The sequence below is a fragment of the Pleuronectes platessa genome, chromosome 6 (genome assembly GCF_947347685.1).
Source record: "Pleuronectes platessa chromosome 6, fPlePla1.1, whole genome shotgun sequence".
In the NCBI taxonomy this organism is placed as follows: domain Eukaryota; kingdom Metazoa; phylum Chordata; class Actinopteri; order Pleuronectiformes; family Pleuronectidae; genus Pleuronectes; species Pleuronectes platessa.
Genome location: NC_070631.1, coordinates 27,668,119 through 27,682,081, shown reverse-complemented (window position 1 = coordinate 27,682,081; position 13,963 = coordinate 27,668,119). Strand labels below are relative to the sequence as shown.

Sequence of the window (13,963 nt, the reverse complement as noted above, 5' to 3'; positions counted from 1 at the left end):
CACTGAAGAAACACTGCAGCGTGAAGGGATGCAAGGAAGAGAATGTGTCCTTTCAAAATCTTCCTAAGAGCGTTACTGTTCGAGACCAGCGGTTACGCTTTATTTCTTCTGACATGCCGTGTCGCTGTGCTCAGTACGGAGTAACGCAGAAGTGACTCTGTATGGAAACTCTGTACCCTAACAAACACCTCAGATTCAATTCCAGAAAGGTGTAAAATATTGGGCCTTAAAGTAACTACGGATTCATCTTCAAACTGTGGTTCTGGAAAAAGTCATCTCAAATAATATCTTTTATGAAAAATGTATAGTGTTACTGTTTTAAGTCTAGGTTTTTGGGGAATTCATACCCCATCAAACTCTATCGTCTTTTAAATCTCTTCTTAAAAGTATGTAGTATAGTACTATAAATTATTGACATTGGCTCTTATTTGCCCTGGCAAATCTATTTTACTGTTATATTTTCTCATGTTTCATAGTTTTATTTTTATTGTTTCTTCCTTGTAAAGCACTTTGTAACTTTGTTAAGTAAAGTTTTATATATAAAAGTTTACTATTATTTTGTACTAATCTCTGTTCATAGGCTATCGATGGATTTTACAACAAAGTCCGTGATCCAGCATCCAAAGGGGGAAGCTTCTTTGCGGTGTGTCGAGGGAAGGTGAGGTTTTTGTGTGTCCATGAAGTCTGTTAACAAGATTGACCTTTTTAGATAAGAAGAGCGTATTGCTATCAAATGTTGTATGGATATATACCAGAGCTAATGAAGAAAAGGAAGAGCATGGATTTGTTTTCTTAGAACAACGAGGTAGAACTGTTACTGATCATTTTTACCAGCGCTTTACATTTGCCACTGGTAGTATAGTAAGAACCAATCAGGAAGTGACAAGTATTCAGAAACAGAGGAGGCCTTCTGTCCATAGTCTGCATTAGTTTTGTCCATATTTTTGCATGTCTTCTAAAAGCTTCTGGATTCTGACTAAAAAGATGAAATGGAGAAGTACCACGGTAAACGTGGGGCGTGGTGTATCAAAAAGCAAGACGATGTTGCGTGTGGAAATCAAAGGAGAGGAGTCGTCGTTCTCAAGTTGAAATTAAGCAAGTTTATTCAGAGGTCACAGGTCAGGAAAACGCGGTGTCCAGCAATTGAACATGCATGGGTCTCTAGTTCTATGCAGAAGGCTGCGCAGGAAGAAAGACGCTTAAACAGAGTGCGCACATAGATTATATATTGATATATTGGGCGTGACAGGGGTTCTTCTTGGATTGGTCGAAACTAGATGGAGGCTGCTGCATCTAGACGGGACAGTGCCTCATCCTCTTGGAATGTCGCGTGATGAAGATGTCGTACGTGCTCTCCGTTGTCGTGGTTACCAGAGGTGATAATGTTTCTGTGTCAGTGCAGCTGCGTTAGTGTGCTGTCTGGGAGAGATTGTGGGCCAAGGTCTACTCACTATCTCTGTGCTAACTGAATCAGGGAGTTGGGATGTGTGCTATAAAGTGTTGACTATGCACCAACAGTGGAGTAAAAGGTATAAGGAATGTGTGCGAATATGTCAATATGTGTATGTGTTATGTACGTGGTGTATGTCAATAACGACCACAGTACATGAGGAAGAAATTCCCAAAATCGCAGAAACCTTTTGAGAAGACACTTTGCAAGTTGGTATAAAACTAGAGGCGTCTATATGATGTAACTTCACCTAGTCACAGTTCTGTGAATGTATTCCTGTATTAGGCTAGCGAAGGTCTGGATTTTACAGACAACTTTGGTCGAGGTGTCATCATCACAGGCCTTCCCTTCCCTCCAAGGATGGACCCTCGAGTCATCTTGAAGATGCAGTACTTGGATGAGATGAGCCGGAAGAGAGCTCCTGGGCTAAAGGTGAGAGAAACTGCTCAGAGTTTGACTGAAAATCCTCCATGACCATAGTTGTTGCTATATTTGTATACGTGTGTAAATATAATGTGTGTGTGCTGGAACAGTACCTGTCTGGGCAGGAGTGGTACAGACAGCAGGCTTTCAGAGCTGTGAACCAGGCTGTTGGTAGAGTTATTCGCCATAAGGACGACTATGGAGCCATATTCCTTTGCGATCACAGGTCAGTCTTCATTAACAAGTCATACTATTACCTGAGATACTGAGGTCCTTGTGCAAGATGTAATTAAGTAAAGTTAACTGGATTGTCTTTGAAAAAAAAAAAATCCTGAAGAAACCTTTTATTAATTTGTCTCCCACTGCAGAAGAAATAACATTATAATTCCAACAGAAAGCTAATATTTTTGAAAGTTTTATTCAAAAAGAGAAAAGTCAGTTGGGGTAACCGTGACAACACAAACTATGTTACGCTCTATCAGAAGCACACATGACACTATACAAACACTTTTCACAGGCTGATAGGGAGCTGAAGCTCACGTGTCTGTTAAGTGCCCCTTTAAATAATCTAAAAAACCTTTAACTCTGCTAACATCATTTAGACAAAAATCGAGGTGGTGAACTAAAATAATGTGACTTCTCCCACAGGTTTAAAAGCTCTGAAGCCCGGGCTCAGCTTCCATCATGGGTTAGGCCTTATGTGCGTCTGTATGATGGCTTCGGGAATGTGGTGCGTGACGTCTCTCAATTCTTCAGGGTTGCACAGAAAATGGTGAGTTCTGGCACAAAAGTACTATGATCAGTGTAATGAGGGTGGGGCAGGTGGACATTACAGAATACACTGTTGAGTTCAATTTCAAGTTTAACAGACATTAATTACTCCTGCACCCAGATAATTTTTGACCAAAATATGATATATAGTATGTTCAGAAATAAAATTTGGTGTTTGGTCAAGAAACAAATACAGATATGGTGCACATTTATTTTATTATCTTTAAATATTTTCTTTATTAATTTTTCAATTATTCAAATTATTAAAAAATATATTGCATGTCATTTATATACTAGACCAGCAGTGTTAATTTTGGCAGCTATTTTTGATTTAGTCTTAGTCTTAGTCTTTTGACGAAAATGCATATTAGTTTTAGTCACATTTAGTCATTTTTATCCTTCTTAGTTTTAGTCTAGTTTTAGTCGACGAAAACTAATTACATTTTAGTCTAGTTTTAGTCACATTTAGTAGCCACATTAAACTCCTTTTCTTCCCTTCTCAGGCCCAGGGACCCTGTGTTGTGTCTAAAACTGCAAAATAGTCTAGCTTGCAGTACTTATGTTGTCCATTAGATATCCCTACCAGCATAGGTCCATAGCAGGGGTCGGCAACCTTTACTTTCAAAAGAGTAATTTTGCCCCCTCTTCCCCCAAATAAAATTTGTCTGGAGCCGCAAAACATATTTGATAACAAAGCTAATAAAGTTTAATATAAAGTTATACTATACTAAACTATAGTTTGTTGCATTTAAGAAATTATAGAACGACAATAAAGAAAACTCTTGACATTTTATTGCTATTTGTACCTGTTACAACAAAGGAAAACACAGAACACTTATGAAGAGAAGAAAATACACAGGCAAGTGTAGGCCTACTTTGAAATAAATTAAACACAGAACTTTGTAGGGCTATTTGAATAAGAAGTACCCTATTTTTAAATAAATACAAACATATAGCTGCAGCCTAATAGCTTAAAAATATATATTTTAGTAGGCGAAATATTAAAACAAAAAGCGAGAGCAGGTCAGACTGGAGGCGAACACAGAAACTGAAGATCGGTAGAAACCAACTGCAGCTTCTGCTCTGATCAAGACGCTGAGGTGCTGATCTCTGATCAGCTGAGACCAGAGAAACTCTGTGTTTTCACTGTTTCCATAGTTAAGAGGCAGTCAGTCACTGAGCGTGACCGACTTCACGTGAACGAGCTCTGATCTCACTGTGTCTCTCTGAGCGAGTGCGTGGTGGCGGTGGGCGGAGCCGCTGGACCGGTGCGCTATCTGGGAGGACACACACACACACACACGTGTGAGAGTTGGCAGCTCTGCGTTAATCTCGCGATAAAAAAATTAACGGCGTTAAAATGGGTTTGCGCTAACGCCGTTAATAACGCGTTTAACTGACAGCACTAATATATGTATATATATATATATATATATATATAAAACTTTATAAGCTGTGTTATCAAATATGTTTTGCGGCTCCAGACAAACTTAATTTGGGGGAAGAGGGGGCAAAATGGCTCTTCTGATAGTAAAGGTTGCCTACCACTGGACTAGACATATTCAATGAGCTGGAAACAAAAACACGTGATCTCCGCAGCGGAATTATTACGTTTTGTCCTGCCTCGGTCTGCTGCGCTGGCCCTCACCTGAAAGCTCCAAAGATTTCTGTGTTGTGATCGTGCCTGACTGGAGACTCTCCCGCTGCGTTGTGCATGTTTGAAAGACAAACTGTGGAGAAAGTCCGGACATCCTCCAGAGTTCATGTCTGAAAACGGCTAAAGAGTGACACTCTATTGTCACATAAAGAACCTTTGATATGATCAGCTCAAACTGAATTTTAATTGAGCAGATTTATTTAAACCTATTTTATTTTTTATACTACAGTTTTAGTTAAGTTTCACTGAGGTTTCTCCCTGACAACACACCTTATTGCCTATGTGTATTTAATTGTCATAAGTAGCTAGCTACTACTCTCCAGAGGTAAGGAGTATTCCAGTAAAATTGGCCATCCCTGACAGACTATAACGGATTATATAATCAGCATATAGTAATATGTCTTGTATTTGTGCAATCCTCCCTTAAATGCATATGCAATGACAGAGACACTCACTAAAAGTAATCTTATGACTCTGAACTCCTGCACCCGATTGATACATTTTAACATACTGTATGTTTGTGTGGCAGAATGCAGCTCATCTGCACTGAAGGGCAGGAACAAAAAACCTCATTAAATCTGACCTGCCTGTGTGTTGACAATGAATTGTTGTAGAGTTGATTTCAGTTGATTTTAAGTTTAAATTGACTGCTCGTGGTTGTGTTTGACTGTGCCAGAGGCCTGTAGTAGAAAAGAAGACTGCTGCAGGGAAATGTAGCACAGAGTGTCTATCAGACACTCAGTCCTCTGGCTTCACTTCCTGCGCATCCACCCAAAGCTCCCACACACAGAAGGCTAAGGAGTTGGACAGCCACCTTCCCAGCCTGAAGAGGAGGAGGCTCAGTGAGTATGACTATAAAGGCAGGGTTCCCATGAGAAGCTAGACCTTCATGTGTCCTAAGTTGTAACCTGTTGTCTGGTCTTTGTGTGTCAGATGAAAACATTGGAGCTAGTGGGATGGCCAAAATCTGTATCGAGTATGAGTGTGAGGTGCAGGAGAGTCAGAGGAGACCAGCCAACTTGTTGGACGCTCTGGAACGAGGTGACGTCCACGATGGAGAGGACGCTGATGCTGCCGTGGGAGAGGAGAAGGTAGTGTGTGTACTGTGAGACACAGTGACCTGTCCTAAAAGTAGATAGCAGTTCTCTACTTTAGACCCAGTTCAGACCTGTTTCAGGTGATCCAATCACAAGTGGAAAGCTGGAAGTACAAGTTCTAACATACCCAAGATAAATTGAGAATACGAATAAAGGATGCAAATTCTTTACATTGAAGTTTAATTGAATCTATTTAACTGTCTCAGTCCAATTCATCCCCACACAATTTCATGATGATCAGAAATTGCTTTACACATATTAAATCACTAACTCTGTGTTTTATACCGTCGTTAAATTGAAGATCGGTGTGCAGCAACGCCTTTCTGACATATCATTGTCTGTGTTGACTTTTATCATCTAGAACCTTTTATAGCCTTTGACATCAAATCTTCTGCCTTGTCGTTTATCTGGCGTGATGTGATAGTACTCTGTTCTGTTTCAGTTAGTAATGCTGATACATGATAATTAACCAAGCAGCTTTTTGTCTTTAAAAAAAAGCATGTGACATACGATAACGTTGTTGAATATCGTGATGACAACAGTCCCTAGCTACTGACTCAGAGACCATGGATAGCTCCACAGTGCCTACAGGTTATTGTTTATATTATGACATATTTGTATTATTTTTGATTTATTTGGTTTTTGCATTTCAGAAATTTTTTGAAAACCATATAGCACTCAAATATATTCAATAGGTTTAGTTTGCAATTAATCCTACAGAAATGCTGAATATATGTCTAAAAAAGTGAACAGGTCAGGTGTTTATTTTAAGACATACCTTTTTTCTCTTTAGTACATTTACTTTTGCTGTTGAATAAGGCAAAAGTGATTTATTTAAAAATCAGATTATTCAATGAATCAGTGGAATAATCTATAGAATGCTCAGTTATTAATATAAATGATAGCTGCAGTTCTATCTGGAACTTGAAGATGTGCTTGGCCACATCGAAGGACAAGCTACTAAGCAAAGGAGAGACCTGTGTACACAATATCTTGTGGTAAATTTCTTGTTCAATTCAATTTTTGTGTGAGGTTTGCAGCTCGAAACAGTTATTACTGATGTATGTCACTCTGAAACAACAATCATACTTGTGTTCAATTGTACACTTTTTCTTTTGAAGGCAAACCATCTGTCCACCCTCTCTATTAAACATGACAAGAGGATGGAAGATGAAATGCGGGGAGGAAAACGTAAAATCAAATTGGTCCAAGAGCAGGTACATGTTGAGTTTAACAATACATTTTTTTCCACAGATCTGTTAACTGTGCTGCTGTGCAGTTAGAGCATCAAGCCCAATATACATGTTTTGAGTATAAAGTAAGATTTTCTGACAAGTGAAAATCACAGCTGAATTGCCTCCTTCATAGACAGGGGTGTAAGGACGTTTACACGTGCGCGTGTGTGCGTGCGTGTGAGTGACAAACATCTTTTGAAGAGAGCAGTATGGAGTCAGAACAGTCTCAAAAGGAATAAATGCACACAGAAATGAATACATGCGCAAAAAAGATCCACAAATGTATTTGGGGATTTATATATACACTCCTGATCAAAATCTTAAGACCAGTTAAAAAATTGCATGAATTTGCATTTTGCACTGTTGAATCTTAGGAAGGTTCTAAGTAGAGTTTCAAAATGCAAAAAGAAGAAATGGGAACAAGAGTCCAAAAGTTGTGAGCAGGCAATTTATTGAAAACAACAATTTAACTGAAGTAGGCTGTTCATCAGCTGATCAAAAGTTTAAGACCACAGCTCAAAAAAATACAAAAACCTCCTAAAACAGAAATTAAAGTGTCAAAAACTGACTCAGTAATGAGTAGCTCCACCATTATTGTTGATCACTTCAAAAATTCGTTTTGGCATGCTTGATGCAAGTGTTTCCAAAAGGCTAGTGCGAATGTTGCGCCAAGTGGTGAAGATGGCTTCACGAAGGGCATCCACTGTCTGGAACTGAAGTCCATTTTTGTAAACTTCCCTTGCCATCCATCCCCAAATGTTCTCAATTGGATTAAGATCAGGGGAACACGCAGGATGGTCCAAAAGAGTGATGTTATTCTCCTGGAAAAAAGTCTTGGTCAGACGGGCATTGTGAATTGGAGCGTTGTCCTGCTGAAAAACCCAGTCGTTACCACACAGACGAGGGCCCTCAGTCATGAGGGATGCCCGCTGCAACATCTCCACATAGCCAGATGCTGTTTGACGCCCCTGCACAACCTGGAGCTCCATTGTTCCATTGAAGGAAAAAGCATTCCAGATCATGATGGCGCCCCCTCCACTGTGCTGCGTAGAAAACATCTCAGGTGGCATCTCCTTGTCATGCCAGTAACGTTGGAAGCCATCAGGACAATCAAGGTTAAATTTTTTCTCGTCAGAGAATACAAATTTCTTCCACCTTTTGAATGTCCCATGTTTGGTGCTCCCTTGCAAAGTCTAAACGGGCAATTTTGTGGCGTTGAAGGAGACGTGGCCTTTGAAGACGTTTCTTGTTTTTGAAGCCCTTCCTTCGCAGATGCCGTCTGATGGTTATGGGCTGCAGTCAGCACCAGTAATGGCCTTAATTTGGGACTAGGATCGTCCCGTGTCTTGGCGGACAGCCATTCGGATCCTCCGGCTCAGCGCCGGTGAGATTTTTTTGGGTCTACCACTTGATTTTTTTGTTCCATAACCCTGAGTATCTTTTAAGAAATGCAAAATGACTGTCTTACTGCGTCCAACCTCAGCAGCTATGACACGTTGTGAGAGGCCTTGTTTATGCAGTTCAACAATCCTACCACGTTCAAAGACGGTGAGCTTTTTTGCCTTTGCCATCAAGAGATCTTCACAGTGTGATTACTTGACAGGAAATGACATGGAATCCACATTTTTGCACAGATTTTGGCTTTTAAAGGCTGTGGTCTTAAACTTTTGATCAGCTGATGAACAGCCTATTTGAGTTAAATTGTTGTTTTCAATAAATTGCCTGCTCACACAACTTTTGGTCTCTTGTTCCCATTTCTTCTTTTTGCATTTTGAAGCTCTTCTTAGAACCTTCCTAAAGCCTGAAACATGCTTCTGCGTTTTCACGGGCCCGTAAGCGCAAAAGCCCTTCCGGGTCCCTTACGTGCTTATGTATCCCTCCTTACGTGCTGACGGGTGTCGACCCCCTTTTCTAAAATTTACGGCAAAGCTCCGCAAGCTCACACAGCCCGCAAGGCTGTGATTGGTCTTCTCTACATCCCGTCCGGTGTCTAGTTTCCCGTTTCATGCCCCACAATACGCGGAAATCACGGAAGATTTAGAAGAACGAATATGGACCAAATAGAAGAGCACTTGGCAGAAGAGATCCGAAAGTATGACCACTTGTATAACCCGTCACTGACTGGCCGATTTGTCCGCCAGAAATAGGCTATGAGGAGCCGGAGTGGCGATGTAAATAAACAGTCTAATTATAAGAAGTTGCTCTTCAATGTCCAGCAGCTCCATCTCAATCAATTGTTGTTCGGTTGGAATCGTGAATACACTCTCTGCCATGGTTCACCGTGTGTTTGTAATGGAGAACACGACTGGTAGAAGGTAAATAAACAGTCAACAACGATTGCCACACCCACAAAGAAGGCGTCTCTCAGGTCGCCTTCGACAAAAAGCATTACTCCGCCTAGTGTTCTGGCGCGGAATTGCTTTGTAAGACGCGCAACGGTTGGGGAAGCATGAATGAAAACGAGTCTTGCGCCACAGCGGCGTGAAAAGACGCAGACGCAGTCGCAGAAGCATGTTTCAGGCTTCAGATCCAATAGTCCAAAATGCTAATTCATGCAATTTTTTAACTGGTCTTAAGATTTTGATCATGAGTGTATATGTGACTCAAACACAAATATATTTTCAATGCACACACAAATATGTTTCATTCCATATATAAGTAAAACAAATTCACATGTAAAACATAAGATTCATAAACATATTTCCGATGCACACACAAATAGAAAAAAAAATTCACAAATATATGCATGTAAAAGTATTTGCAATCTTCATCAAATACATATTTGGAGCTTGTTACATTCATATATAAACTGTTGGACCTGCATTTACAAAGTGCTTTTAATTTGTAAACCTCGCTGCATTTGTGTGTAAGACTTTTGAGACTCCCCTGATGTGACTCTGATCCCAAAAGGGGATCGTCTGTAGCCAATCAGATGTCTCACTCCTTTACAGCCAATCACGTGATTGAGCGACCAGTGTTGCCAGTTATTTTGAAAAAGTAATTTAGTTACTTTACAGATTACTTGATTTTAAAAGTAACGTAGTTACTTTACAGATTACTTGATTTCAAAGTAACTAAGTTAGATTACAAGTTACTTTATTGGTTACATTCAGCAACTGCCGACAACCCCCGCGCCGCCTCAACATTAAAATGACAACCGGTTTTGCCAACACTCACTCTATTAGAAGCCGCCTGAGGGTTCCCCCAGCGCGAACGGAGGGTTCCCCCAGCGGGTGCCGTAACTGAGGTGATCCGCGAGAAGGGACCGACAAGCTTCCAGACACGCCTCCAGAGGTCCTCCCCCCCCCCAAAAAAAGGGCGAGGAGGGCGACGGGGCGACTGCTCCCCCAGCCGCGGCACGTGCCCAGCGGTTTAACCACAAATACCACAATAGTAACGCACAGTGACGTGGACAAGTAACTTTAATCTGATTACTAGTTTGGAAAAAGTAACGCGTTAGATTACTCGTTACTGGAAAAAAGTGGTCCGATTAGTGGTCCGATTAGAGTAACGCGTTAGCGGCATCACTGCACACTACGTAATTAAAACGCGCGCAGGCAGCCTGGAGGTTTTTACGCCGGGTTCACAACGGACGCGGAAGCGCAGCGCCAAGCCTTAAATAACAGCTGGCTACCATCCACTCCCATGTTAAACCTTTGTGCGGGTCACACCGGACGCTGTCTAACAAAATAATCCTGAGGATGTAGTGATTAAAATATTGTTCATTATAGTTCTTCTTTTAAATGTATCAATTGAGTTGACTGTCCGTATGTGGAGGTTTTACAAAACTAGCCTGATGGTTTGGTGTGATGTGATGGTCTACACTTGATTGGTGTTGCAGTCAGACACATGCAGTAATGTGGCTCCTTCATTCTGATGAATCTCTGTGTTAACACTACACACTGTGAACTATACATTTCACATCAATTCACTGGTGGGATATTCAATTGTAGGCTTATTTGTCAAATGAAATAAAGACTAATATTATTTTAAGTTGGTTTCAGTGTTTTACGTGACTATTTAATTTGCATAAATTTTTGATTATTTTAGCCAATATTCTGTAATTGTGGGTGCTGTATCTTTAGATTTGTTTGTTTCTGTGAAAGAAAAATCCAGTTGACCATCACATTGTGTGTATTTTGTCCATCTATTAAGAAAAGCGGCGTGTCAGAGGATGTGTGTGGGGAAAGTAGAGCCAGCCGAGCCAAGACGTTTCTGGCAGAGATGAAGAGGTCACTGAGCCAGGTCAACTTCGATCGCATCGTGCAGGCGCTGCAGACCTACAAGAAGACAGACAACCTGGATGTCCTGCTCACTGAGACAGCTGTCTTAACTGAGGACACCAACACTCACAGTCTGCTCCCTGGTAAGTCCACTGCTGTAATAAACAGCCAAGCGCCCTCTCTAACCCTCACCTTGTCTCTTAACTGAACTTCACGTGGTAAATTGCAAGAACAAATACCTAACAATCACACAAGGAGGATCTCCTGCTGTGTGTACACAGCCTCTGGACTTTGTGCAGACTTTATACTAGGGGGCGAGACGGAGTGAGTCCGGAGGCACTCACTTGGACATTTGCGTTCACATATAGAGCGAGAGGAGGACTGGTGTTCAGTGCCCGTCTAAAAGCTGTCTTGCAGAAACCCATGAGCAAAGTCAGGTTCAGCAACAAAGCAGGTGACTTCCACAGGGTCCTTAAGTTCCTGTGTACACTGTCAGTTATTTCACATAATTGATTAATTGATCTAAGATGCTTTACCTACATTCCCTGAGTCTGGGTCAAAATCCTTTTTTAAGAACTTAATCATTGTTACTTTTATTTGTACATTATGATCACATTGTACAAATTCAACCTTAGCGATATGCTTGCTGGCATGCTGCAAGTTGTACTGGTGAAATTATTAGTTTTACGTCTACAGAGTTGATGTCCACTGAGCTTTTCAGCTGTAGTACCTTACAACAGGCCACAACAGGAAGTGGGTTCCTCTGACTCATATGAAGCCTGGTGAGCTTCCTTCACTTTCCATGGTCGCTCCACTCTTCTCCCAAACAAAATACTTCCATAAACTGAACAGGTCCTCCTGACATGCCACTGCACGCAATTCTCGCTCTCCATCTTCCTTCAGTTCATCTCATCTAAGAACCACCCTCACGAGGCTGACAACCACTCAAATTACACAATTGACAGCCTGTGACATAATCAATAACGCTTTTTCTCAGTTTGGGTTTCAAAGTTTTTGGTAGATATATTCTTCACCTGCACAGAGTTTGCTTTTTGTTCATCATATAATATCAACACATCAGATTTCCACACAGGCGCAGAAATATAAAGTCAAAGTTCAGAATTTAAATCAAATCCTCATGAGTGGCTGCTGAATTTTTCTAACAGGTAATTATTTACTTTAAAAATCCATAAATCCGATTTTCACTACACTTAGAAGTTAACTAAAAGTGCTTGACATGTAACACGTTTGATGAACCCATTTTATTTCTCTTGATATACAAATAATCAGGATATAAAATGAAGCACAGTAATGGTGATATGCACAATACATCGAATTCAACCTTTTTCGTCACCAGTTGATTCTGACAGAGCCTCTATGTCGCAGGCAGAGGTGTCAAGTAACGAAGTACAAATACTTCGTTACCTTACTTAAGTAGAAATTTTGGGTATCTATACTTTACTGGAGTATTTATTTTTCAGACGACTTTTTACTTCTACTCCTTACATTTTCACGCAAATATCTGTACTTTCTACTCCTTACATTTTAAAAATAGCCTCGTTACTCTCATTTCGTTTTGGCTTGTTTTCATTCCGGTTTGTCATTGTTCAAAAACACACACAAAAAAGCCCAATTTTTTTGGTGAGACATAAAACCCCCCTCGAACGAGGAGAGTTTGAGTTGGGTGCCGGCCGCAAGCGCTGGATGACGGCCAGGCCGAGGCCGCCACACAACCGCGCTGGAGGGTTCCGAAAAGGAGGAGAGCAAAGCCAGAGCTGCGGCGTGCGGCACCTTCCTCTCAGCATCCACCATCCTCCCGCCTCCGCTGACAGGTCCGTCGGCCATCAGAGCAGGCCGGCAAAGGCGCACGGAGGTGGGTGGAAAAGCGGAGAAGGAGGCACCGCACGGTCGTGGACAGTGCTCAGACGAAGTGGAGGAGACAGAAAAATAGAAAGAGTGTGGGGGGTAGTGATGTGTCGGTCGTGAACGATTCGTTCGTTTTGAACGAATCCTTACAAGGACTCGGGAGTAACGAGTCCTCTCAAAGAGAGATTCGTTCATTTTCTCGTGGCCGCGCATCGGGACTGTTTCATAGGCTGATGCAGGTCACGTGAAAAAGGATCCGAAGACTCGTATCCGGCAGATGAACGAATCACTGATCCGAAGACTCTGTTGCGTCACTGATCTGAAGACACGGTCGGGAGGTGAACGATTCGTTCATCTGCCGGGTACGAGTCTTTGGATCATTTTCTACGTGACCTCCATAGGCTCAGAAGAGGAAACAGTTACCTCATTCCCTTTCGCGTGACCGCTGTTAAAAAGTAGCCATGACTTTGTGTGGCAGATCATATATTTTTTAAGAAAACCTCCTCTATTAAATACACTAAAACATGACAGTTTGTATGGTTTTAAATTGTCATTTATTGTCACACTGGCATTTAATTATCACGGGAAATAATTACACTGCACTAAACTGTAAGTGTAAATGTAAAGTGAAAATAACAAAACCAGTCATTATGACTTGTGAATAGGGCTGAACGATTAAGATTTAATATGCGATTCTTTTATTTTATCCTCTCTTTCCCCCCCCAAAAAAACGTAATGAATGATTTAAATATGACCAACACAATATTAGATACTGTACAATATTCTTTCCCACATTTTTATTTGAATGCGGCGTTGTTATAGTCAGTGGAGCAGCAGCAGTTTAAGCTCTGTGTCCGCGGATGCGGCGGGCCAGCTGGATGTGCTGGCAGCGTGCGGATCAGCAGCTCCGTAGATTCCCGTTCATGTCAGAGTGGTCGTGCAGCGGCATGGAGGTGCCGGGCCTCAACAGGAACACCCCCATGCTGAACACCTCCGTCCAGCAGATGTGCATGTAGGTGACCGGGGGGCTCTGGAGAAAAACACGGTCGGGAGTTGAACGATTCGTTCATCTGCCGGGTACGAGTCTTTGGATCGTTTGCACCCCCCCCCCCTTTGAAACGAACGAATGACTCAAAAAGAGATTCGTTCATTTTACTGAACGAGATTCAAAGAACCGACACGGTAAAAGGATCCGAAATTCCCATCACTAGTGGGGGGGGGGTAGGTGGGAGAGCACTCGC

The 13,963-nt window shown here is 41.6% G+C and overlaps 1 protein-coding gene across 3 annotated transcripts in view; it reads left to right on the top strand.

Annotated features, from left to right (window-relative positions):
- The window catches only part of rtel1 (regulator of telomere elongation helicase 1), a 34,817-nt gene that overhangs the window by 15,991 nt on the left and 4,863 nt on the right, over positions 1-13,963 (top strand). For all 3 annotated transcript variants that reach the window (XR_008338764.1, XM_053423854.1, XM_053423853.1), the window contains exons 21-28: positions 581-658; positions 1,736-1,882; positions 1,984-2,099; positions 2,522-2,645; positions 4,978-5,143; positions 5,235-5,392; positions 6,520-6,615; positions 10,789-10,999. Coding sequence is in view for 2 of the 3 variants with exons in the window: in XM_053423854.1 (XP_053279829.1) it covers positions 581-658; positions 1,736-1,882; positions 1,984-2,099; positions 2,522-2,645; positions 4,978-5,143; positions 5,235-5,392; positions 6,520-6,615; positions 10,789-10,999 (1,096 nt within the window). In the remaining variant the exon portion in view is untranslated. The remainder of the gene's footprint in view (positions 1-580; positions 659-1,735; positions 1,883-1,983; positions 2,100-2,521; positions 2,646-4,977; positions 5,144-5,234; positions 5,393-6,519; positions 6,616-10,788; positions 11,000-13,963) is intronic.